Below are 25192 nucleotides of genomic sequence, written 5' to 3'. Positions count from 1 at the left end.
GCACTTCCATTGCAGCGGTACTGGATGGATCCCTGATCAAGGAACTAAGATCCTGCATGCCAAAGGGTATGCCAAGATGAAAAGCTGGGTTTTTTAAAATATAAAATAGTAAAGACAGTCTCTTCCTCGGAGAAATCACCAAAAAGAAGTAAGGAAGTGGAAAAGCTCTTTGTCCAAGGAAACTGGAAGATAATTCAGAAGTTGAGGAAACAGGCAGGAGGAAACGGTTTGCAAGGTTCCAGGTGGTAGCTTCTTTCCCCTCACTACATTGCACTGGCTTGCAGGGTAGGAGAGTAAGAAATTGGTGTTAAACTGAAGTGACTCTATAAAGAGGTGCAATGAGTACTGCCTCTCATATCTTAAAGATTAAACCCGCCTTCTGATTAGAAAAAGTACCTTTAGCTGCTGCAAGATTAAGAGGAATCTGTGAGCTTCTCTCGCTAGAGACTCAAATGATAAAGGACACTGACAGAGATGGAAAGGCAGAGAAATCACTCCTGTAGGGCGGCGGCCGCAACCACCCTCCCCTCCCCGCCGACAGGGGCGAGATGAGGACTTGAAGCTAGATAGGTGAGCGTGCACCCAAGCAACCTCGGAATGGGAGTGACGGAGGAAGGTTGGCGGGAAACCTGTAAGTGGGCTAGTACAGACGGCGAGGCTGCTGCGTTTGCTCCAGATGCGGAACAATGAGGAAAGGCGCAAAGACCCTCTCAGAGAACTTGGCGTTACCTGCCCGAAGGCGCCTGCGCGCTGAGAACTCCACCCTTGGAGTCACCTGTTGGAGCGCCACGCCCGCTTCGCCTTGCGCATGCGTGATTCGCGCCGCACCGGCCGTGGAGTCACGTGTTAGAGCGCGAGGCGTCTCCCGCCGGGGCGCTTCCTGTCACGGCTGCCTCGGCGGCCCAGGGGCCGCGGGAGGCCTGGGCGGTACCGGGCGGGAGAAGGCCCGGGTCGGTTTCGGATCCGCCGCGAGGTATGCCGCGAACCCGCCCTGTGGCCAGGGAAGAGGAGGGGACGGCGGGGGAGATGGAGGCGGCCGGGCAGGGCTGGGCAGGGCGGCGCGTCCTGCCGCGGGAGTGGGGTCCCCGGCTTCGCCTCCCCTGCGCACTCCCTGCCCTCCTCTCTCCAGAGCCTGCATCTGGGTCCAGCACCGCTGCCTCCAGTCGGGTGCCCCCGGAGCCGCAGACTTGACGAGTCTCGCCGACCCACTCACTTCGTGTCCCCTTCTCAGTTGACCACCCGCGGTACACCCAAGTCACTGAAATCTGACGCCTTGGAGTCACTCTGAGCGCCTCCTCCGTGCGCGCACAGCCAGTTAATCTCCGAGTCCTACTGGTTGTACCTCTCTAACTCTGGAATCGGTCCACTTCTCTCTCTCCCCAACACCGACCCCACGGTCCGTCAGCCTCTTCCCTTTTCGCCGGGACCGATTCACGATGCTCGGTGTCGAGACGGCTTCCAGCCTGCGTTCTCCCTCCTTCCCTCCTTCCTTCTTTTCTGCAGCCACGGGGCATGTTTCTGAATCGCCGGTCTCATCCCCTCACGTCCTTTGCCTTCAGAACCGTGCCCAAACTGCTTCAGGCTTCAGAGTTTTTCTCCTTTGCCCCTTGCTGACATTTGCAGCGTCTCTTGTCTCACACTGTATGCCGCACTAATCCCAGCTTAGTTTCCCTGTGCGAGTCAAGCTGTTATCACCTCAGAACCATTATCAGGTTGTTCCCTATGTTTGGAATCCTATTCCTCTTCCTCCCCCTCAACATGTTCGTGACTCAGCACAGGCATCACCTTCTCCAAGAAGCCTTTTCTCTCTCTGCTGGATAAGGGCCGGCCCTGGGCAGCCGAGGCGCCTGGCACATCCCTGTTTGGGTTTTGTCCAGTGGTGAGGGGCTCTCCACCATGTGAATGTTCTTTGAGAGCTGAGGGCATGTCACATCCACTCCTGCCCTCCGGGTGCCTAGCGCAAGGTCTCATACATAGTAGGTCCAGTGAATGGTTGTGAGATCTTGGAGAGAATCTGAATACCGAGTCAGATTTCTCTAGAGCAGAACTGTCCAATAGAACTTGGCGCAGTGATGGAAATGTTCATTATTTGTGCTGGCCCATGGTAGCCACTAACTGAGGGACAGAAACTTTAACTTGATTAAATTTAAACATCAGCAGCCACATAGGGCAACCATGCTTAAGAGCACAGTTTTAGAGCCTTTCTGAATCCTGCCAAGCCTTACACCCTCCCTGTACCTGGAGTTAACTTCTGATCTGCCTTCTTAGGCCACTCACCACTCAACCTCTTGGGTTTAATCCAGATTAAATCAGTTCAGTGACTTTTGATTGTGTCCACTCTCCGCTCTTAACGGTATTAATAGGTGGTCCCCTCCCTTCCAGCTTCTCTGTTGCTTGCTTCAGTGCTTTGCTTCCAGCTTAGGTATTTCAGCCTTGGATGTTAAGCATATTAAGCATTGCCTTCTTTGTCTGAGTTGGGAGTTTACTAACCACACCTGTTAGGGGTGGGGCTTGTAAGCTGCTCCAGTCTGAGTTTCTTCCACTCCCCACTAGACAGGTATCCAGGCTGCCAAGATGCCAGGGCCAAGACCTCGGAAGGGCCCTCAGGCCAGTGGCCAGGGTGTGGCAGCTGCCAAGCAGGTATGGATATAGCCTCCTTCACCTTCACTTCTGAGTCAATCTGAGGGTAAGGGTCTCTTACAATTTGGGCAAACTGGGTCCTGTGTGGTTTCCTTGTTAAGTCTAGCGACTTTCAGCCATGCCTCCGTAAGCTGGCAGAAGCCATGGAGACCCTCTGGACCAGCCCCTGCCATGCACATGTGGAAGCTAAGGCCTGAACTCTCTTGTGTTTCAACCCAGGCTTCCCCCTGCAATGCCCATCTCCATGTGAACGACCCAGAGAGTTCAGGAACCACCAAAATTTAGGGTGTTCTCATTGGATCTGCCTGCTCACTTTCTCCCTTTATTTCTTTTGGGCCCAAATTTGAGACTTCTTAGCCTATTGTTACTATCTTAAAAGAGGCAGGTAAGGGTGGTGGTAGGATAAAGGGCATAGACTCAAGTCACAAGACCTCGTTTATTTAAAAATTTTTAGCTGCACCCTGTGGCATGTGAGATCTTATGGTTTCCTGACCAGGGATCACACCTATTCCCCTTGAAGTAGAAGCACGGAGTCTTAATCATTGAATGGCCAGGGAAATCCCCTAAGACCTTATTTTAAATTCCAGCCCTGCCACACTTACAGGGCTGTCTCAGTTTCATCTGAACATGGAGATAAAAATAGGACCCACTTTAGGTAGGACCTAAAGGTCATAAAGACAGAGAGTAGCGTAGTGGTTACCCTGGGGGTGGGAGGAGGAGGAATGGGGAGTTGTTTAATGGGTGTAGTTTCAGTTTTGCAAGATTGTGATAATAGTTATGCAACAGTGGGAATGTATTTAATGTCATTGAACTCTACACTTAAAAATGGTTAAGATGGTAATTTTCATGTTACATGTGTTTTACCACAATTTAAAAGGAAATAGGATCTACCTCAGGATTTTGAAAATTAACTAAGATAGTCACGTAGACTGCCAGGTACCCTGCCTGGCAGCTGGTGCTGTTATTGTTAGTAATGGCAGTGGGATCTTACTGGGTCCTTTGTAGAGTCACCAGGGAGATAAGTGTCCCAAGGAGTAAAGTTTGAGGCCTTAGTTTCCCTTTCTGCAAGTTAGGCCCCGCAGGGAGCCGCTTAGCTCTTGCGGATTGACTCGGGCTGGGCTCCACCCTCTCCTCCTTGTATGGTTCTTAGAAACCCTCTCTGCTCTCAGCTCGGACTCTTTGTGGAGTTCAGTCCTGAGGACGTGCTGCTGGGGGTGGAGGAGGCTGAAGACGACGGGGACCTGGAGGCAGAGTTGCTGGCTCTCACTGGGGAAGCAGGGACCACGGGCAGGAAACCAGCACCCAAGGGGCAGGGTGAGTTTGCCACAGTTGGTGCTGGGACCAGGTGGCTCAGGCAGGTGGTTGGACGGGCCTTTCCTCACAGCTGCGGGCAGCCGGCCAGATCACCTGGCCCTTCTGGTGTTCCTGTCGCTTCTGCAGCATTCCCTCTGAGAGGCCGTCTTGCTCTGCTCACTTGCCTGTGTGTTGTGTGGGGGGAGCGCACTCCTTCCTGGGTTGCACCCTCTCCCTTTGGACAGTCAGAGTCTCTGGGCCTGGTGTAGGCCAGGGACTCAGCACAGACTGAATCGGTCACACAATGAGTGCACAGAAATTGTATCAAATGAACGAATAAGTGGTATCTTCCTGCCCAGCTTGAAGAGGAGAGAGACCTGAAGCCTCGTGGGGGAGGCCAGAGGGAACCAGGAGCCCTCAGAGAAAGCCATCTCCCCTCCCACATGTCCCTGAACTGAGAGCAAGGAGGACCCTGAAGGGACCGACTGGTCTGGGAGAACTGTGGCCATCCCTTCTCTCTCAGCACAAACCTGCTTTGGGTTTGATGAGCCTGGGTTTGAATCTTGACTCTGCGTGTTTACCGAGATTGCAATGTTAGGAAAATTAATAAAGTTCTCAGTTTACTCATATATAAAATGAGGATAATATTACTTTTGGGGCGTGGGGAGTGGTACCTGTGCTGCGCGGCTTACCCGATCTTAGTTCCCTGGCTGGATTCTCAGACGTGAAAGTGCAGAGTTCTAACCACTGGACTACCAGGGAATTCCTAGTATTACCTATTTTGTGGAATCATTGGGAAGCTCAGATGTTAAAAATCTTCATATATGAAAGATGTGGCTAGGAGGAATGGATGGCTATGTTTGTGAATAACTGCCACAGTAAAAGGGCTGAGAAGGCAGTAGCCTGATGCCTATTGGAGGGCCTGGAAAAGTTTCCCTGCAGAGGTGGGACTCTGGCTGTGGAAGGAAGCTGCCTGGGTGTATCTGCCAGTACAGTGGATTGGAGACCATCCTCTACTCCTCGGGAACCTTTTCTGTGTTGCTCTGACCCTCTGTGACCCTCTTCCCCCAGCCCCCCTGCCTATGGCCCACATCGAGAAGTTGGCAGCAGACTGCATGCGGGATGTGGAAGAAGAGGAAGAGGAGGAAGGGCTGGAGGACGATGCAGACTTGCTGGTGCGTCTGCCAGGCTGGTGTTGAGGGCTCTGTGGTCAAGCTGTGGAGGAGGCCTGGGTTTGTCCCTCTGTATGCTGATGTTGAGCGAGTGCCTTGCCTTTCTTGGACCCTTGTCTTGACTATACGGTGTGAGACGTCTCCTGACATTTGAGCTCTGTACTTGGGGATTCTCAGATCTGGAGGCTTCACTGTTTGGGGGGCTGTCCTTGATCAGATTGGAAGGGTGTAGGAGTGTTCTGGTAAAGGGGACTTTCAGGCACAGTGAGTGATGCTGGGAAATACAGTTGGAGGAGAGAGTCCTTTATTCTCAGGTCCTGTCATGGGTATGATCGTGAGGCTCCCAACTCTTGGGATCTGTGTCTCCCCAGACGGAGCTGCAGGAGGTCCTGGGTACAGATGAGGAGGCTGGGGCCCTGGATGGTGATGAGACAGCCAGCCTGGGTGGCCCTGAGGAGAAGGAACAGGAAAACGAACCTCCGGTGCAAGCAGCTCTCTTGACAGCTCCGGTCCCAGCAGCTCAGGTAGGTTCCGGAGGTCTCCAGTGTGCCTTGGGCTGTGTCCTCTGTGCCTACATGCCCCTGTAGAACACACATGGAGCACAGCTTGTCTAGGGACGCTGCGGTAATAACCCTTTGCAGAGCCCTCCTCCAGCAGCTGCCCCGAGCCGAGACTGAGCACGAGAAACTCCTTGGCCGCTGCCAGCCTCAAAGGCCTCTCTGTTCTGCCATCCGCCCCCTGCAGCCATTTCCCGGCCTCCACAGATTGTCTGGACCTCTGTGTCTGCCTCTGACATGGCCTCTGGCCTCTCCATTGAGTCTTTGTCTCCCACCTTGAGGCTTTTAGGCCCTCCTTCTCCTTGAATCCAGGCGCTTCGTGTTCTGGGGCAGCTTCCTTGCAAGGAGGGAGTGGCAGGGGCCTAGGTGGCCCTGGAGTGGCCAGGCCCTGAACTGAAGTATCCACAGGCTGGAGGGCCCCGGGGGCTGCAGGCCCTGCTGGAGGATCGGATCCGCAACTACCAGGAGGCTGCGGCCAGTGCTCAGGAGGCAGGTGAAGCGGCCAAAGCCAGGCGCTGTGAGCGCGGCCTGAAGGTGCGTTGGGCTCAGCTGGGCACCAGCGCTGGGAGGAGTGAGGCTGGGGGCAGTGAAGGGAGAAGCACCAGAGGAGCTTGGTCCAGCGGAGGGGAAGCCGCTCCACCGGAATGTGGAGGTGAAGGACCCCTGGCCTGTCTGAGCAGGCTGCAGTCCATGGTGGCTGGCTAGGTTTCTGGTTCTTTTCTCTCTCAGACACTGGAGTCCCAGCTGGCTGCTGTGAGGAAAGGCAAAAAGATCAGTGAGGGTGAGATCCCGCCTCCAGTGGCCTTGGGCAGAAGGCCTCTGGCCCCCCAGGAAACAAGCGACAGGAGCCCTGAAGCAGAAGCCCCTGCTGCCCCCTCCGTGGAGCCAGGTATCTGCAGACAGTCAGATCCTGGCCTAGTTCCCAGGGTCAGGGCCCGTGGCCTGCCTCCCCATCCTCCAATGTCCGTGGCCATCAGCCACAGCTTCCCTAAGACGTTCTCGGGCTAGCCAGACCTGGAGGCACTGGAAACCTCCTTTGACCTTGATATTTTCTTTTGTTTCTCCATAGACAAGCCCTCCCAGCCTGAGACAAGCCTCTTGTGCAGCCCTGGTATTTCTGCCCCACCCGACTCAGACCCAGACCCACGGGCCCTGCTGTTGGCCCGACAGAGAGAGTACAAAGTGGCTGCTCTGAATGCCAAGCGGGCTGGAGACCTAGACCGTGCCCGAGAGCTCATGAGGGTTGGGAAGGTATGGCATCTGGTCCAGAGGCCCTGTGTCCAGCCCCTCATTTCACAGATGTGAGCAGTGACCTGACCAAGCTTCAGTGAGACTGGTCTGGGGGGTGCTTTTCAGCCCAGATCCTTGGGGTTCCCTGGCTTATGTTCCCACCGTGTTCCTACCACAGAGATTTGCTGCTGTCCTGGAGGCCCTGGAGAAGGGGCAGCCTGTGGACCTGAGTGCCATGCCCCCATCACCAGAGGGTCAGTATCAGGGTGGGGGGTCGGGGGGCAGCCTGCTCAGGCTAGGGCTGGGGCTGGCCAAGCATCCCTACCCATACCTACACCTGTGCTCTGGATTCCCCAGACCTGAAGCCCCTTCCACAGGCTTCCCAAGCCCCAACAGCACCCTCAGATACACCCCCGGCAGTGGAGCGAATGCACCCAGTGATGGCCTCTGACATCCCAGCAGCCCCCGGTAGGCCTCGGGACACTGGAGTGGGGACCTGGGGGGAGGCAGGCAGAGCTAATACTGTCTCCTTTCTCCTTTCAAGTGGCCCCTGCTGAGCCACAGACAGTGCTGGATGCCCTGCAGCAGAGGCTGAACAAGTACCGCGAGGCAGGCACCCAAGCTCGGGGCAGTGGGGATGAGCGCAAGGCCCGGATGCACGAGCGCATTGCCAAGGTGGGCTGCAGCCTGCCTCCTTGACCAGCTGCTGTCCGTCTGTTCCCTGGTCTTTGAGTCTTCATCTTGTCTGTGTGTCTCTGGAGCTCTTGCCGTCTCAGGGGCTCTCCTTCCTCCTGGGGCTGCTGTCTTCGTCTTCCTCTTCCTGCCTCTGCTTGAGTAGAGCCTGTGACTGCTGCCCATCACAGGTCCCTCCCTCCCTCTCTTGCAGCAATATCAAGATGCCATTCGAGCCCACCGGGCAGGACGAAAAGTTGACTTTGCCGAGTTACCTGTTCCTCCAGGTGAGTGGGGTTTGGCCTGGGGGCTCATGAGGTCTCTAAGCAGGATAGAGGGGAGGGAGAAATGATTTCTCACATATCAGCCTCCACCCTGGGGGAACTACCCATCCCAGCCATGGCCAGGAATACCCCAGTAGGACCCAAAGCAGCCTGATGCATCCTCAAGGCTCCCTGAACCCTCTCCCAGTGTCTCTCTCATGCAGGATTCCCCCCTATACCTGGCTTGGAGCCCACCATGGCTACTGAGGAGGATATGATGGCAGCTACTTTAGCAGCTGCCCGGAAACTGGCCTCCTCAGAGGATACAGCCCCAGTAGAGGAAGAGGAGGATGACAAGGTTTGGCTGAGGGCCCGTGACACCGGGGACTGGTGGGGGAAACAGCCGATGAGGGGTAAACCCAGACATTGGTGTCCATACTAACAAGCCCAGCAAGGTAGACATTTTTGCTTTTATTTCATAGAGATAAAAACCTGGGCTAGGGCACCCAGCTAGGAATTAACAGGGCTGGAATCAGACCAGGGTCTTTCTGACTTCAGAGCCCAGTTCGATCCCTTTTCCCCTACTCTCTCACGCTGGGAGGTTAGCGCAGAGAACTTTTGAGACTTCTGGTTCTGAGATTCTCTAGGGTCCATGAGGGAAAGCCATTCATCTCAGGCCACACAGTGAGCAGTACAGTGTTGTGAAGAGACCCTGAGTCAGGGAGCTGCCATGGCCAGGGTGGGGAACAGAACCCGTGTGACAGCCTCCTGGGCACCTGCAGGATGAGCCCCCAGCCCAGGCCCCAGTGGCCAAGAAGCCAGCACAGCCTCTCGTCCCTTCATCGCGGCCCCTGCCTGAGCCCAAGACGTCGAATTCTAAGGAGGTGCTGAGTCCATCTGGTGAGTTGGGGAGAAGAGGGATGGAGGAGGGAAGGCTGTGGTGAGAAGCGGTGTGGCTCTCACCTGTGTCCCCTCCCTCTAGCACGAGAGCAGCTGGCCCTGCTGGAGGCACGGAAACTGCAGTACCAGCGGGCAGCCCTGCAGGCCAAGCGTGGCCGGGACCTGGAGCAGGCCAAAGCCCATCTGCGGGTGGCCAAAGCCCTCGAGGCTCAGATCACCCAGGTGCGAGCTGGCCGCCCTGTGGACCTCTCCAAGGTGAGTGTCGCCTGGTTAAGCAGCAGGACTTCTTGGGCAGCGAGGTGGGTGGCAGTCTTGATGAGCAGGACTGTGAACAAGGTTGCTTGAAGGAGAGAGTACTTGAATAGGACGTGGTGACAGCTGAGAACGTTTTTGCTTATGTGTCTGCCTGTCCCATGACTCCAAGAGAGCCCCGGGGGCATGCCTGTGGCAAGAGGTGACCAGGCCGGGCAAGGCCAATGGAAAACAGAGCAGTGTGCTGGGGTAGGCTGGCAGGCAATGAGTTCCCATCTCTTGGGGCTACTGGAAGCTGGAGAAACATTTAGTTTAGATTTCTGGTCTGTTTGGCTCAGTAGAGGAGTAATTTGACTCTCGAGGGCCCCTGAGGGGCCTTGTGACCTGGACAGGTACCTTCACCCTTAACGGATGAGGAGGGTGACTTCATCCTGATCCACCATGAGGACCTGCGACTCTCTCAGAAGGCTGAGGAGGTGTATGCTCAGCTACAAAAAATGCTTCTGGAGCAACATGAGGTCAGTCCTCCCCTTCCAGTGCCCATAGCCTCCCCTTGGCGAAAGGCAAGATAGGGTTCAGATTCTAGCTCTTCAGCTTACTGGCTGTGAGATCTTGGGTAAGGAATTTCTCTTCTCTAAACCATGTTTTCCTTATCTGTACAATAGGATGATTAATACCCCTCTTGCAGGGCTATGAATTTCAAACAGAGTGGAGGGAGAATTACCTTGAAGATGGGAGAAAGACGTGTTTGAGGAGCATTTGTATATTTCGGTGTATCTATCTGAATGCTGCCTGCAAGTCTGGTTGCTAAAGTGATGAGGAAGAAGAGGAATTTGCTAAGGGAATTTGGGGGAATGGCTATCCCCAATAGAGGAAACAGCAACAACTTAGTGCAGTGGGACTTGGGAACAGTGACCTTGGGTTATTATGTTGGAGAAGGAGAGGGGGAGGCTACAGAAGGTTGGAGCTTTCAGAGGGCAGGCCTTGAAGGCCAGCTTAGTTGGGTCCTGTTCTGGACCACGGAGTCACTCTGCACCCCCCATTTCCAGAAGTGTCTGCTGTTCTCCAAGCAGTTCATGCACCAGGGCAACGTGGCTGAGACCACCCGGTAAGTGCAGGGCTGGGGCCAGAGCTTGTGGGGTAGGAAGCAGGAAATGCTGATGTGTACACCTTTTCCTGTCAGGTTTGAGAAGCTTGCTCAAGACCGCAAGCAGCAGCTTGAGATCCTGCAGCTGGCCCAGGCTCAAGGCCTGGACCCTCCCAGCCACCACTTTGAGCTGAAGACATTCCAGACTGTGAGGTGCCAAAGCCTGAGGGAGACCGTGGCTCCATGCAGGACTGGGCAAGAGGCTGAGAGCCAGGGGTGGAGACTTAGGCCCCTTGAGTGAGGCTGTTCAGGCTTGGCCCTGACATAGGCCCTGGGGCTGGGGAGGGGCAGGATGGGGTGCCTGCTTGTGAGGAGGGGCTTGGAGCTGTGTGGTCGCTGGGTTAGGAGCCCTGTACTAGAGTCACAGACTGAGGCCTTCACTCCAGCTCTGCTGCTCAGACTCAGACAGGTTTTGCTTCCCTGGGCCCACTCTCCTCTTGACCACCACCCAGCTGGATAGGCAGGCATTGGAAGAGGTAACCTTTTCCCACTGCTCTCCTTCACTTTGCTCTCCTTGCTTCCCGGCTCTAGGATCTTTGCAGAACTCAACAGCACAGAAATGCATCTGATAGTTGTCCGGGGAATGAACCTCCCAGCCCCTCCAGGTAGCCCTGGGGCCACCCCTACTCTCTTGTCCAGACACTCCAGCCCTGGCCAGTAGGAGGCACTGGCTCTTCCTCTGTGTCAAGTGCTGGGGCTCCTGGCTACTCCCTGTGACCCTGACTCATCCTCCTCCTTCCCTAGGGGTGACCCCTGACGACTTGGATGCTTTTGTGCGGTTTGAGTTCCACTACCCTAATTCGGTGAGGTTCCGATAGCAGTAGGGTCCTGTGAGCTCCATCTTCCCTTCCAAGGCCCTGGGTTCTTTTTCTCCCCATCCCTTGGTCTCACTCCCTTTAGGGGTCCCTTCCCTCAGCACTGATGTAGACCAGAGCTCCTGGGCCTGTATCTCTGTTTTTTTCAAGCTGTCTTGACTTCTCTCTCCTCACTGCTTTAGGACCAGGCTCAAAAAAACAAAACAGCTGTGGTGAAAAACACAAACTCTCCAGGTGAGGACCTACATGGGGGCTGCTTCCTCCTCCCCCTCCCCCTCTGATACACGTGTGCAGCACTTGTGTTTCCAGAGTACTTTCAGATCTATTATCTTACTTGGTCTACTTACCTTGGGAGATGAAGGCAGGTATTACTACTACTTCTCGAATGTAGTTGGGGAAGCTGAAGCTCAGAGAGGTAAAGGGATTTGCCTAGGGCCTTAAAGCAAAATGGTGGTGGAAATGGGACTTGAGTCCAAGAATCCTGACTCCCATTTTGATACGATCTGCGTCTAACAAGAACTGTCCAGGTGAACTTCAAAGCCAGGATTGGGATGCTCTACCTCCCTCTGGTGGCAGTGACTCTGAATTGCAGGCAGAAAGACAGTGGAGGCAAGTGGGCCAGTTTCCATGTGGTCAGGAGATTCCTGAGAGCCAAGTCCCTCCTCCTTCTCCCCCTCTTGCAGAATTTGATCAACTCTTCAAACTAAATATCAACCGAAACCACCGGGGCTTCAGGAGAGTGATTCAAAACAAAGGAATCAAGTTTGAAATCTTCCACAAAGGGTGAGGGCCCATTGCTCACACTGCCAAGGGGCTGGGAGGAGGGACTGGCTGCTGCCGCTGCCGCAGCCCCTGCTCCAGTTCTCTTGTGCTGGTTTTAGCCAGCTCATTTCTGCTGTCCTTGCCCAGTCCAGTCCTCTGCTGACTCTTGGCTTTCCAGATCCTTCTTCAGAAGTGACAAGCTGGTTGGCACAGCCCAGCTGAAACTGGAGCGGCTGGAGAATGAGTGTGAGATCAGAGAGATTGTGGAGGTAAGGTGGGCAAACTGGAGGACTTGGCCAGAAAAGGGCCAGCATTCTCTGAATATCAGTCCCTGTTGTAGGTCTTTTGGTGCCTGTAAAAATATCCGTAAGTGTTCTGTAGCGTATGTGCTATTCCCATTTCACAAATGATGAAATACAGAGGGTCTGAGAAAATTTCATTGTGTCAGAAAGGAAGTAGCTAGATTCTTTCCACAACACTCCGAGCTCTTCATGTTCCCTTGAGGGGCCTGGTCATGGCTGTCATTGTGGCGCACACGAATTCCTAGGTGTCTGGGAGCAGGTTTTGGTTGAGGCAGTTGTGGCAACATGATGAAGTAGAACAAACTCTGGACATAAAGTTGATAAGGTATTTCCAAGGAGGGACCTACCAGAACGCAGCTAGTGTGCTTAGGAATCACCCCCAGACAACTCCTTTAGCTGCCCTGAACTCACTGAATTTCACAGGGACGTGCCCCTGACGATAGCAACTGAGATCCACAGAGAAGGGTCTCTGGCAGAGCTGGGCTCAGACCTTGGCTGGTGCCTTCATAGGCTGAGGCTTTTCCTGCTGCATTGCCTCTGCCTGCTTGGGAGAGTTGTTCGTAAGTGGGGCCTGCTTTGCATCAGCCCCAGTGAGGTTGGTCAGACTTTAGAGCCTGTAGCACTGCTTTCTCCAGCTGCCTCTTCTGCACAGGACGAAGCAGCACGGTGGGTGAAAAGGCAGGCATGTCCCGACCTTGTTGCACAGTGGACCGTGTGGCTGTATCCCTCATGCCATCTGTGAACCAAGGGTTTGGGCTCAGTGGTTCTCAGGCTGTGCCTTAAAGCCAGAGCATTTCTTCTAGGAGTTGCCAGGGGACTCTGGGGCAAACTGAATAACACAGCTCTAGATTTCTCACCTCCACGTCAGAGCACTGGTGCTTATTTGGATTGATGTATTTTCTGAGACTTACCTAAAACCACCGAACCCAAACAGCAGGAGGTTGGGCTTGTCCTGCAGTGGAGACTCTTCTGTTGACATGCGGGGTGCTTCAGCTCCTCTCTCACCTTGTGAGCACAGGGAGCTGCCTGCTCCCCGCCCCACCCCTCAGTTACCATCTCCCTCTCCGCGGTCCCCACAGGTCCTGGATGGAAGGAAACCCACTGGGGGCAAGCTGGAGGTGAAGGTGAGGCTGCGGGAGCCTCTGAGTGGCCAAGATGTGCAGATGGTCACCGAGAACTGGCTGGTCCTGGAGCCCAGGGGCCTGTGAGGTGGGCAGCTCTCTGGGCCCTTAGAACCTCTGCCTGAGCCCCACGGGAACCCTTCCGGTACTCAACTCATATCTAAGGAGAAAACCGAGGAATTTCTCATCTGTGAGGAAGACCAAGAGGCAAAACTGTTGGGGTGGGCTCAGGCTGGTTCACGATCTTCAGCAGAACTGGGGAAGGAAGTTAACCTCCCAGGTCTGTCGTCAGGAAACCCTTCTGAAAATCTACTTGTACACTCACTGCAGTTTAGACTTCTGTGCTTTGTGCAACACAGGGTCAACGGTGGAGTGGAGTCAGGCCAGCGACTCTTCTCCAGCTTTTTCCCCTGGGCTTTGCTGGCTAAAGAAGTCTTTGTACATAAAGGAGATGCTGCTACACAAGCACCAAAGACCTGTTAAGCACGTGCATTATTGACCACGGCTCTGGTCTTTCCTGTTGCTGGCCTCTCCCCAGGCCTCTACCAAAGCAGGCTGGATTCCAGGATTTCCCCCCGCCTCTCTGTCCGAGCAGGGAAAGGACAGCCTCATTGCTCAGCCATGGAGCCTTGTAACCAACCCCTTAACCCCTGTGAATCAACTGTTTGCAACTTGCCCCAGCCCTCAGTTGCACCATTTCTAGACGTGCCTTTAAAAGATAAAACTGTAAGGGATGGGAAAGCTCAAGTGTGATCTGGACCCCCCTCCCCCATAGGGTGGGGCAGGGTTCTGTGACTGCAGTTGGTCAGCAGCCACCTGGCCCACACAACGCGGTGACCCCCAGCCCTGCCTGTGCCTCATCTGACAGCTGCTGCCGTAGCGTCCCTGCTTCCTGACGCACTCGGTGGAATTTTGTTCAGGACTGTGTGGTGGGAAGTGAAAGCAAGGTTATCTTGAGTTAGATCCATATACCTGAGACTGAAAGACAAGTTAACTGAGGAAGAAAGAAAAAAAATTTATATATATATACATATGTGAAATGTAACTGATTTTATTTAAGAAACTAGGTCTAATTCATTGTAGGGGATTTAAGTTCTCACAAAATAACCACCAAAGTCTTAAAAGCCCTTCCTCCATGTCACTGCCCCGACCCACCCCCACCCGTCACTTTTTAAAAGCCAGAGGGGCAGTAACATTTGTTAATTGACAGAAACTGCAGCTATGGCTTCCTCTTCAGAGACAGGGCAGGAGAAGCCTTGCCTCTTCATCTAATCACCTAGGGAAATCCCTAAATTTCTTCCCAAGAAATTCTTTGGATTTATTTTTGTCAACAGATGGGAGATCATGGAGTGATTTATATCAATATTTGCAGTAGATTTAATGTTCAAAACTGCAGTAGTCTACATCTCTTAGAAATAAACTTTAACACCCATCTTTCCCCCCCTTTCTTTGCAACATTAACAAAGCATTCCTGAAGATAGTATTTTTAAGACTCTACACGAAGCAGATACATTCAACTTACTGATGATTGTAGTCCTGCAAACACAAATTTGGGATTGAGCTTTTGTGTGTGTGTCTTTTTCTGGGATGCAGCTGGACCACACTTCCCTGCCCTTAAGAGCAGAGCTTATAGTGTAACAACAGGGACAACAGATAACTTCTGAGAGCTAGAAAGCTAGTCTAGCTAATCTTAAGGCTAATCTTACTAAAAATTCCATAGATGTGAGACTTAACACTTAAATGCAGCCATATCTGTGTGTCATACAAGCAGCCATCTAGAATGAAAAGGAGGGCTGTCAGCCCTCATAAGGTGGCCTAGAGCAGAGGGAAACCAAAGGGGGTTCCTGACTCAACCTAGTTTCCCCCTCAGGGTTTGTAAGTGCTAAGAAGGCTTGCAGTTTCTGACCAGTACTGGGAATGTCTAAACTCAGTCTTCTGTTAGAAGTTGGATAGCAAGTTTTTCTCTGTGGTTCAAAGATTTCCCATCATAACTTGTTCAGTTTCATTCTGCTCCACTGCCCTTTGCTTTTTGAAAACCAGAACCTCCAGGCTGAGAGAGGCAGGACAAAGCCTCCCACTGGACTTAGAGACTGAGGTTCTTAAAAGGCCTTTGTTGTAGCCCAGGCATGCAGGGGTCACTGGCATGGGAGGAGCCTGCCCAGCCTCATCTTGTGCTAAGATTTATCCAAATACAGCAATTCAGCAGTGCAGATTAGTGACTTGTGGGCAGTTGGGAACCAGCCACGACCCAAATCATTTTTAAATTTTAAAATTTCTTTTCAATTGTATAGGACATACTTTCTTCTGAATACAATATGGAAGGAATTTATCTTAGAATCAGGAAGTCTTGCTCACAATTAAAGGGTAAACTAGTTTGCATTTTATTACTTTCCTTTCTCACGGTTCTATTCTGAAACCTACATTGTTTCTTCCCAGTTTTTGAGTGCTTGTTTTCCAAATATTTGTGGGCAGTTTTAAAACACTGTTTTACCCCTTAAGGCAGCTGCTTTGAAGATGAAACTGTGGGGCTGAGACTGGCAGAAGGCAGCACCAGGAAGCTTCCACCTGGTTCAGTTCCATCACAGATGGATTCTTCCCTTCTCTTAGCCTCAGCTTCCCAAACTCTAGAATGGACATTCTCATTCCTCTTATGCTCCTTTTCCCTTCTGGCTACATTACAGTCCTCCAAATCCCATTACCGTCATTATTAAAATTATTTCAGCATAATTATTAAACAACTATCACAGACTTTTTCTAGAAACAAGTGTTCAGCAGACTTATTGTCTGAAGTGCATTAAGTGCATAAATTATTCCCAAAATCACTAGTTATGATAGACGAAAATTTAGTTGGAAATTCTGGGTTCACCAGCATTCAGGAACCAGTGTAGATGAGGGAAGACACTGGATGGGAACTTACGCAGGGCAAAGTTCAGTTTATCTATAGCCCTAGAGACCAATTGTAAAGGAAATGAACTGACTATTTACTGGAAGGACTGATGCTGAACCTCCAGTACTTTGGCCACCTGATGTAAAGAGCTGACATTGGAAAAGACCCCGATGCTGGGAAAGATTGAGGGCAGGAGGAGAAGGTGGTGACAGAGCAGCAGATAGTTAAACAGTGACTCAATGGACATGAATTTGAGCAAATTCCAGGAGATACTGGAGGACAGGGGAGCTTGGCATGCTGCAGTTCATGGCCTTGCAGAGTAGACACAACTGAGCGACTGACCAAGAGTCCAGTAGGTGCTCAGATACATGTTGATTTAAAAAAACTGGAGAAACTACATTGCCTAGCATTTGGTGAGAATTTGGTGATTTTTTTAAATGTAGTATTACCAGAATGGCAGTTCTGTTCCTCATTATAGGATCTCTATATCTCAGTCTGAGTTTACATTATAGAAGAATCTGCCTTATTTAGAAACATGATGTTTCCAGTTCTATACAGCATACAGTATATAAACAAAAGTTAAGGGAAAACAGTAAACTAGCCTTGGCTATCTTATGTCCAATTCTACAAGATGATTTTGTTAAATATAAAGGACATTTTATGCAATTAAGAATGGACCCAGCTCTGCAAGGCCAGAGTCTGTTCTTAGAATATAAAGGTTTGCACTGATCTGGAAGAAATGTGTACAACTGCAAGGTCTGTTTAGCTGAGAAGGAAGAAAGCTAACTCCTATAGGACTGAACCAAGAGAGCCAGCTCCTGTGGAAGCTCCAGTTTAGACCAAGCTGGATGTTGGACCCCAGGTTCCTACTACCCTTGTTAACAAGTGCACCCTGTGCCTGTCAGGTTTAAGGGTGACGGCCCAGGGCTCGGTCCTCACAAGCTGGTGTTCAGTGGGCACTCGTTCTTCCTTTGGAAGCTCCCAGGCTATGGGAAAGGTTACAATCCCAGCCCTCTGCAACCACTATCAGTGAAGCCTATGAAGAGGCAGATGTAGAATGTGGATTTTAGGGATAAACCTTGGGCTTCCCCGGTGGCTCAGCAGTAGAGTCCAATGCAAGTTCAACTCCTGGATCAGGAAGATTCCCTGGAGGAGGGCATGGCACTCCTCCAGTATTCCTGCCTGGAGAATCCCATGGATAGAGGAGTCTGGCGGGCTGTAGTCCATGGGGTCACGAGAGTCGGACAGAACTGAGCGACTAAACAAAAACGAGACACCTTTGGGCCTCAGAAAACAGCTACTAACCTAAAGGGAGTTCATCAGCCTGTAACTGCCAAGTACTAGGCCTAGCTGCAGCCACTGGGGAGCAGCCTGTCACTGTCCCAGGCCTGCACTACCTTCCAGGGGATTCTTGGAGCTGTGCTTTCACCGCAGAGGGCCCAGCCTCCTGCTTGGCCTGGGGTTTTAGAAGATGCCAGTGACAAGGAAGTGAGCTGCCCTACAGCAGTGTTTTTCAAACTGTGGGTTGTGCAATCTATTTTGTCTGACTAAAATTTTTAATTAAGGAGAAAATGATCAGAATGCATCACATATGTCATAGGTAAAACCAAATCCTGGCTTCTAATACCACTTCCACTAAAAAAAACCACCCAGCTGATTCCAAGGCTGGGACAGGGTAAGCACAAGATGGCACTGGGGCATCTTGTTAGGCCAGAAAAGGAAGTGTTAAGAAACAGGAGCATGTCACAAGGATGTGGGAGCTCACCTAAATAATGAATTAGAACCATTCAAAGAGTAATCCCAAGTCCGTAATGAAAGTTAATTAAATGAATAAATAAGAAAGGGCTTTGGGAACTTTCTTGGCAGTCCAGGGGTTAAGACTCCATCCTTCAATGCAGGAGATGCGATTTCAGTCCCTGGTTGGGGAACTAAGATGCCAGATGCTGTGCAGTGCAGCACTCCCCCCGGCCACACCCCTCTCCCCCAGCCACACCCTACCCCTCCCCCCCGCACACACATGACGGGTGTGAAAGTGAAGTGAGAGTTGCTCAGTCACGTCTGACTCTTTGCAGCCCCATGGACTGTATAGTCCATGGAATCTTCCAGGCCAGAATACTGAAGTGGTTAGCTTTTCCCTTCTCTAGGGGATCTTCCCAACCCAGGGATCAAACCCAGGTCTCCCGCATTGCAGGAGAATTCTTTACCAGCATTAACTTTCATAAATAGATATATAAAAAGAAGAGTGTTGGCTTATAGGTAAATCAAGTGCAACTGATAAACAGGAAGTGCTGGAATTGAAAAATCTTGTAGCCATCATAGTAAAAGATCAAGTCAGGCAAGAAACATCAGAATGCTAAATCTACGGGGACATTTCAATGAGTAAGATCTCCACATGATCAGATTATCTCTACACAAACCAGTTATTTGTTCCAAGAGGGGAAATATCCAGTGGAGAAACCAGACAACACCTTGACCAGGTAAAAATTTATCATCAATGAAGGGCAGAAGGACATACACCTCAGCGACCCATGATGTGATGTCCCAAGAAGGACACAACATCACTTGAGTAGGATTCTGGCCAAGAACGCATAATTCATCTAATTCTGAGGAAATAACCAAATTAAAAATGGGGCATTTTCTGTTAAATGAGTTGGAGGAACCTATATTCACCAAAAATATCAATGACATAAAAAATAAAGGTGAGTCATGACAGAAACTTACCATGTCTGATATAGGCTGGAAGCTTCACTGGGTGGGAAGGACGCTGTGAAGGACATTATTGGACAGACGCTGGGTTAAAGTGTCAACCTGAAGTGGCGCCTGTCCTGTGGTGATGTGAGAGGATACCCTTATTTGTAGGAAGGCAGCATTAACGTACTTAGGGGTGAAGGACTTTGATGCATGCAGTGTGCTTCTCAAGTGCCTCAGTTTTTTATGGAGAGAGAAAAGGAGAGAAAGGAACACTGATAAAGCCAACAAATTAATCTGTAATAACAGGTGAATCTGCGCAAAGCATACATGGATTTTTTTTTTTTAACTTGCCACTTTCCTGGAAGTTTAAATTATTTCTCAATAAAATATTTTTTTAAACGCCTCCCATGTGGAGAGCCCCCCTCTTGCACTGCCAGGGCACAGGATTCAATTCCTGGTCAGGAAACCAGGATCCTGTAAGCCATGTGGTGATGCCAAAAATACATAAAATGTTTCTAGTGTGTATTATAACTACAAACGTCTTGGGTATAATCTGTCGGCTTTACTATTCAAGTGACCTCATTTATACTGAGTCGCCCTTCTTTGGATAGAAGAGATAATCCTTTGGGTCTTTGATTCACTTCATGAATAATCTAGGGGAAAAATAAATAAATGTGACTTCGTGAGGTTGCTGTATCTGGGACAAGATCAGTGTGAAACTTGTCCTTTTTACATCAATTCTGTATAAAGAGTTCAAGACTGATGCTTCATTTTTTTATTTCCCTTCTGCCCTCCCACCCACCCTTGGTGATGGCTGTACCCATTTGAGCATTTCTGAGCACAAGACCAAAAGTAAATCTTAAAACAGAGGAGCAGAATTCTTGTCTAAACAGTAACAGAAGGGGATTAGCTGCAAGGATAGCATAACTTGTGCAGTAACAGAAGCTGCCCAGATCTTCTTGGTGGACAATGCATAGAAGACTTAGAATTATGGAACATCTGTCCCTCCACCACCCCTTCCCACCCCTGCACCCCAAACCCCCACTCCCACCCCACCCCCCATTAATAGTGTTAACAAAAGCTTAATTTTCCAGTTCTAAAGTGCAAATGATTTGGGTATGACTGCTGTTGCAACAGGTCTGAACAGAAAACAATGAAGTCCTCTCTGTCTACGCGATGTTTTCCAGAATATAAAAGATGAGTTCCATGACGATGGGGCCCTCACTGAGCTGGCAGGCCCCTCCATGGATCACCGGCACCAGAGCGCTGTCCAGATCGTTCATGTACTGCGAGGGAAGGGGCTGGCCATTGCTCCCTGCTTGATAGCCAACCTACACCGTGGAAAGAAGGGGATGACAGGTTACTGGACAGAGAAGATCTCTCCAGAGGGCTGAGGGCCAAGGAGGCTGAGCAGGAAAGGAGTTGTCCTTTCTAGCCAGGGGCTAGACACTGGCAGTAAACACAAACTTCTCTTCCTTAGAACTGTCATGTACCATCCTATCATATATTCATCCTGCCCCAAGGACCTGGTAGCTGTGAGATGCTGGGCAAGACAATTAACCTGTTATGGTCTCAGTTTCCCAGGAAGGGAGGTGGGGGCACAGAGAGGTGTGGCATGTCAGCAGCAGTACATAAACCTTTGGTTGTGGAAGTTAAAATGAGAAATATACTGGGTAAACTCCCTAACACAGCAGGAACTGAACACCTGTCCTTCCATCCATTTCTCTACATACCATTTTTTAAACACCTACAAACACAAGAATTCAAGCATGAATGTAAATAGAGCTCCTGCCCTCAAGGGCCCCACATATTTAGTAGAAAAAAGTGCTGGTTCTTATTTTACGTGAAGTAATTCTCTCTCCAGTCAGCTTATCAGTACCATTGGGAAAGGACTGTAATACTCATTTGTATTACCCTGACATGCTTAGTAAAGCACTGGGCAAGACCATAAGTAGGAAATAACTATCTGTTGATTGATGACTAGTCAAGAAATGGAGCTAAACATATGACCTTTCACATCTTCCCTGATAACGACACAACTGCATCAAAGCAGGAGCACTGGGGCATGTCACAGGGATCTAAAATCCCAAAGAGCGACTTCCCTGGCTGTCCAGTGGCTACAGATCTGCACTCCAAATGCAGAGAACCCCAGGTCGATCCCTGGCCAGGGAACTAAGATCCCACATGCCGCCCCCAAACAATAAATAAAAAAATCCAAAAGAAATGTAGAGAGATTAGAGTGCTAGGCCATACACAAGAGGCACTGGGACCAGGAGGTGGGGGTGGGCTGCACTCAAGACTGGACTGTGGCTACACGGAGCACACAAAGAGGTTAGTGAGAGACAGGGAGGAAGGCCCGGCCACAGGAGACCCGCACCGACAGGGAAACTGATGGGGAAATGGTTCAAGTCTAGCATGGCAGTGTTGGCAGTAAGAAAACCACAAGAAGTAGACCTGCAGAGACCAGTCAGCAGAAGCCTGCTGTAGTGGGACTAAGAAAACAACAAAAGATGGGACAGCCTGGGACCTGCTCTCTAAAGGAGGCAGGGTGGCCCCTATGTCATTCACACAGGGGCGGCAGGTCCTCACACTTCTTACCCCACACTGAAAAGAACGACAAGGCAAGACGTTCAGGTGAGGAGGCCAGGGTTCACGGGGTTCAGAGACGGACCAAGCAGCACACCCAGCTGTATTGCCAACAGAGGGAAAGCCAAAGACTGCATCCGGTCAGGCCCAAGGTGCAGAGACTTGCACTCTCTGGGTTGCAGGAAGAAAACTCGGGTGTCAGAAAACAGACACTGCCCAAGACCTGCTTCAGAGGCTAAGATTCTTACCTGATCTGAGTCAAGGGTCACACGAAGTCCCAGTTTTGTCATTCCATCTTCCTTCAGAAGCTTCAGGTGGGGACACAGAGCAAGACAAAAGGCCTTGGCAACATGCTCCGTTAGGCGGCTGTGATCTGCAGGATCACTCAGGCAGTTGTGCTGGTCGTCATTTTCTAGGAAAAACACCTGTTCCCCAAACAAGAGAGACTTTCAAGCTTGTGTCCAGGAGATGTGGGAAGAAATGAGTGCACCAGCTCATGGGTACGAGTACCCTGACTCCCTGAGATGTGCAGGAAGACCAGACACACACACACCAAGAAAAGCAGGGCACTGACATCTCACATCGAAGAAACAGCCTCTGCCTCTCACAGTCTCTGCATCCACAGGATGGTAGCTACCACTTACTGATCTCCCTAAAGCCATGGCCGCAGTGGTAATGGTACATCCTGTTCAGATCCGGGAGAGGCTTATATTTTACACTGTGTACTTCTAAAAGGACTCCCTAATATGTGGGCAACTTTCTAAAGGAAATGATCTTCGAATCTTAGAGAACAGTCCTTATAGATCACATCACCCAACACCTGCATATTACTGCTCACTCATTGAAGGGAGGGCGCTTGCTCAGGCCACAGGTGAGAATCTGCGTCTTTTGCTTCTCATCACAGACAGAGCTCTTCCTACCACACATGGCTCTGCCACTGCGGAGGTCAAAGCTGTGTCACTGTCTGTGAACTGAACACTGCACTAGGCGCAGGCGGAAGCACAGCAGATCTGGAACTGAGACCTGAGTCCTATCACACAGAGGAGGCTCATGAGCAAGTCCTCTGGCTTCTTGATGCCGATCTGCCTCTGTAAAATGGGAAGCACCTACCTTCTCTGGTTATTGTGTAAATGATATAAAAGCAAAACATAGGCGGATTCATGTTGATGTTTGGCAGAAACCAACACAATTCTGTAAAGCAATTATCCTTCAAATAAAAAATACATTTAAATTTTTTTAAAAAGCAAAACATAAAAGACACAGACAGGTAAATATACAATGCTTCTCTATACCAATACTTGACTTATGGCTTAATATAAGCAGCAGCTTAGATTAAGAATCTGCAGAGGGGTAGCTCTGAAGCCTGTTGCCCGATGCAGTAGTGAAAATGGCAGTGTGAAGCGACAGACGGAACTCTCAAGTGGGAGTCAGGAGACCTCTGGTCCCTGCTCTGCCAGCAACCAGCATTAGACAAGTCACAGAGTCACCTGGCCTCCCTGAGACTGTTTTCTCATTATATATTTTCTCATTTCTCATCTCCCTATCTCAGGGGATTAGTGGGGAGCAAAGAAGAGGGAACAGAGGTCAAACTACTCCGTAAGCAATAAAGACATTCACATGTTCAGACCCTCGACTACTCAAGATATGTCAAACAGATGGTCATTACAAAGCAAGCAGATAAAACCACTCAGCTGCATATAAAATTGCCAAGTCTGGTATGAAAGATGTCACTTGGAACAACAGCTCAAGAACTTCTAGTCTCTGTGTTGTCAGGAACCAGCTAGTAAACTTGGGTTACTAGGCACTTATCCTCCCTTGGCTCAGTTACCTTGTGTGTAAAATGGAAAAGGTAGAAGTCACAGAACTTCTTAACCTAAAAAAAATTAACACTTTCAAAGCTTCCAGAAATCCTAGAGATCTTATAATTTAATACTTGATTTTTATAGACAGGTATAAATGAGTTTCAAAAGAAATCAACAGATCCAGGACCTACCTGTTTATTCTCAAAAAATAAACTTTATAACTTGTTTGATGTGCCTCCCAGGGGGTGCTAGTGGTAAAGAACCTGTCTGCCAATGCAGGAGACACAGGTTCGATCCTTGGGTCGGGAAGATACCCTGGAGGAGGGCATGGCAACCCACTCCAGTATTCTTGGAGAATCTCACATGAGATTCTGGAGAATCTCACGAACAGAGGGGCCTGCTGGGCTACAGTCCAGAGGGTTGCAAAGAATCAGACACAACTGAAGCAAATTAGCACGCACGCACGCATGCACATACACATATACGAGGTCCCTGCCTGGCTCCTCTCATCCCCGGGTAAGCCTCTAATACAGCTCTAAGAAACATATAGTAGAAAACAGGTTAGGAGTCGGCTACATCTGGGTTTGAATCAGGACTTTACCAGTGCTTATTTGCCATGCAATCCTTGTCAAGTTAGTTTCTGAGCTTTAGTTTTCTTATTTGTAAGATAAGTCTATTTTTAAAAGACAGTGTTATCTAAGTTATAACTGAGTGCAACATAACCAGCCTAGCTTTCTGAAGAATCCAGCAAAGACAGTATGTACTCTTCAGAGATGCACCCTTTCTTGAGGTCCAATGTGAACAAATCTCTAAAAGCTAGTTCATGGGGCGGAGATGTCAGCCTGCTGCAGGCCACACTTGGTGCACTTCCTCCCATTGAGCTAAGACAGACCAGAGGGAACTGGAGTATAGAAGGTAACAGACTTTTTCCCTCTATCCTCCAGAATCAGTCCAGAATGTCTCTGGGCCAAGTAAAAAGTTGTCTTCAAAGTGGGGATCAAGGATGCCAAGTTCCCTTTTCCTTACCTCGGTCCATCTGATGACCTTTCCATTCGCTTTGTACTCTGATCCGTGGAATATCTTCACACTTGTTATAGACTCCATGGACTTCCCATCTATGGGACTTAGGACACTAAAACAGACACAAAGGAAAGAGATGGGAGCAGCTCTTAGAAGAACTACTTCTCTCTTATCATACACTGGGTGCCTTGCTGAAAACACCTATGCAAAACATCACAAAAGAAGAAGCCACTGCCCCAAAATGTACATGAACAGAGCTCTCAGGGAGGGGCCTGTGCACTGAAATAATTCCGAGGACACACATACGGAAAAGGAGTCCTGATGGCAGAAGCTGGTTATTTAACGTAAAGAAACTGTTTCCAAGTCTGCTCTTCCTCTTGTGTTCCTCCAGTGACTGCACAGACCCGCACCCAGCCCTGCTCTCCCCTGCTCCACCACCACACCCATCACATCATACTCTCCATGTCTGTGTATCTGCCTCACAAACTTCCGAAGGGGAAGGTACATGATATACTCATTTCCATGTGCTATATTCGTGGTCTGACACACAACATAGGAATTCAGTGTTTACAGACTAAAGGAATTATTTGACCAAGTATGTTAACTATGACAGTGCTGGTATGAACTGATGAACGTGCATCTATATTATCTATTGAAACAAGTTCCCTTCAGTGCTGCATAGCACTCCTAGGCTCCTGAATTGAAAGGCCACATCTGATGGTCGTGTCCTCCAAAATATACCAAGTTTAAATATGTGGATGTACACACTCAATCTGATGAGGCGTCAAAGTAATTGTGAACTTTTCCTAACAACTTTCAAACCTGTTTTTGTTTTTGAATCTCTATGTATAAAATATCTATAGATCAAATTTAGCCTAAAGCTGACTATCAGGGACATGCTACATTTGACTGAATTAAAATTATTTAAACACTGTTAAGTTTAATTTCTAACTCATCAGACAGTATAAAAACTAGAGCAGCCTTAGTTGATAAGAACTCTCTTGAGAAAGGATACCCTGACATTGTGGGACAAGCTAGAAAACATTCTGTCTACACACTATACACTGAACTCCTGGGTTT

General features: G+C 50.0%; 3 protein-coding genes across 9 annotated transcripts in view; 1 reads left to right on the top strand and 2 right to left on the bottom strand.

Moving 5' to 3' along the window:
- Positions 1-25192, bottom strand: part of SCP2 (sterol carrier protein 2) — a 981293-nt gene that overhangs the window by 745645 nt on the left and 210456 nt on the right. The gene's annotated exons all lie outside the window — the stretch shown is intronic.
- On the top strand, positions 802-13599 carry CC2D1B (coiled-coil and C2 domain containing 1B). 6 transcript variants are annotated; one of them, XM_069591857.1, is made up of 25 exons: positions 844-973; positions 1130-1244; positions 2554-2640; positions 3810-3954; positions 5005-5108; positions 5477-5629; positions 6071-6196; positions 6392-6551; positions 6732-6913; positions 7071-7146; positions 7250-7360; positions 7437-7567; positions 7779-7851; positions 8052-8185; positions 8610-8727; positions 8810-8982; positions 9372-9497; positions 10029-10087; positions 10163-10279; positions 10658-10731; positions 10871-10929; positions 11124-11175; positions 11625-11724; positions 11882-11972; positions 13085-13599. In XM_069591857.1, the coding sequence occupies exons 3-25, from the start codon at positions 2575-2577 to the stop codon at positions 13211-13213; spliced, it is 2559 nt and encodes an 852-aa protein (XP_069447958.1). In that variant the 5' UTR covers positions 844-973; positions 1130-1244; positions 2554-2574; the 3' UTR covers positions 13214-13599. The 6 variants fall into 6 exon arrangements, with proteins under 6 accessions (XP_069447950.1, XP_069447978.1, XP_069447958.1 ...); XM_069591871.1 differs by having other exon boundaries at positions 861-973; positions 1130-1335; XM_069591865.1 differs by having other exon boundaries at positions 868-973; positions 1130-1396.
- ZFYVE9 (zinc finger FYVE-type containing 9) overlaps positions 19465-25192 on the bottom strand; it is a 116242-nt gene continuing 110514 nt past the window's right edge. For both annotated transcript variants that reach the window (XM_069591811.1, XM_069591820.1), the window contains exons 16-18: positions 24119-24224; positions 21539-21715; positions 19465-20035 (exon numbers count right to left, since the gene is read on the bottom strand). In XM_069591811.1, the coding sequence (XP_069447912.1) occupies positions 19874-20035; positions 21539-21715; positions 24119-24224 (445 nt within the window). In that variant the 3' untranslated portion in view covers positions 19465-19873. The remainder of the gene's footprint in view (positions 20036-21538; positions 21716-24118; positions 24225-25192) is intronic.

This window comes from Ovis canadensis, chromosome 1 (assembly GCF_042477335.2).
Source record: "Ovis canadensis isolate MfBH-ARS-UI-01 breed Bighorn chromosome 1, ARS-UI_OviCan_v2, whole genome shotgun sequence".
Taxonomy (NCBI): domain Eukaryota; kingdom Metazoa; phylum Chordata; class Mammalia; order Artiodactyla; family Bovidae; genus Ovis; species Ovis canadensis.
The sequence above is the reverse complement of the archived record's forward strand: the minus strand, read 5'-3'. Positions and strand labels throughout refer to the sequence as shown.

What these genes read in the sequence shown, in the direction of transcription:
- CC2D1B (XM_069591849.1), top strand. Translation starts at nt 2,575, where the DNA reads ATGCCAGGGCCAAGACCTCGGAAGGGCCCTCAGGCCAGTGGCCAGGGT. An exon ending in GCTGTGAGCGCGGCCTGAAG is followed by an intron (nt 6,197 to 6,391) that starts GTGCGTTGGGCT and finishes TTTCTCTCTCAG; the next exon opens with ACACTGGAGTCCCAGCTGGC. An exon ending in AGGAAGAGGAGGATGACAAG is followed by an intron (nt 8,186 to 8,609) that starts GTTTGGCTGAGG and finishes GGGCACCTGCAG; the next exon opens with GATGAGCCCCCAGCCCAGGC.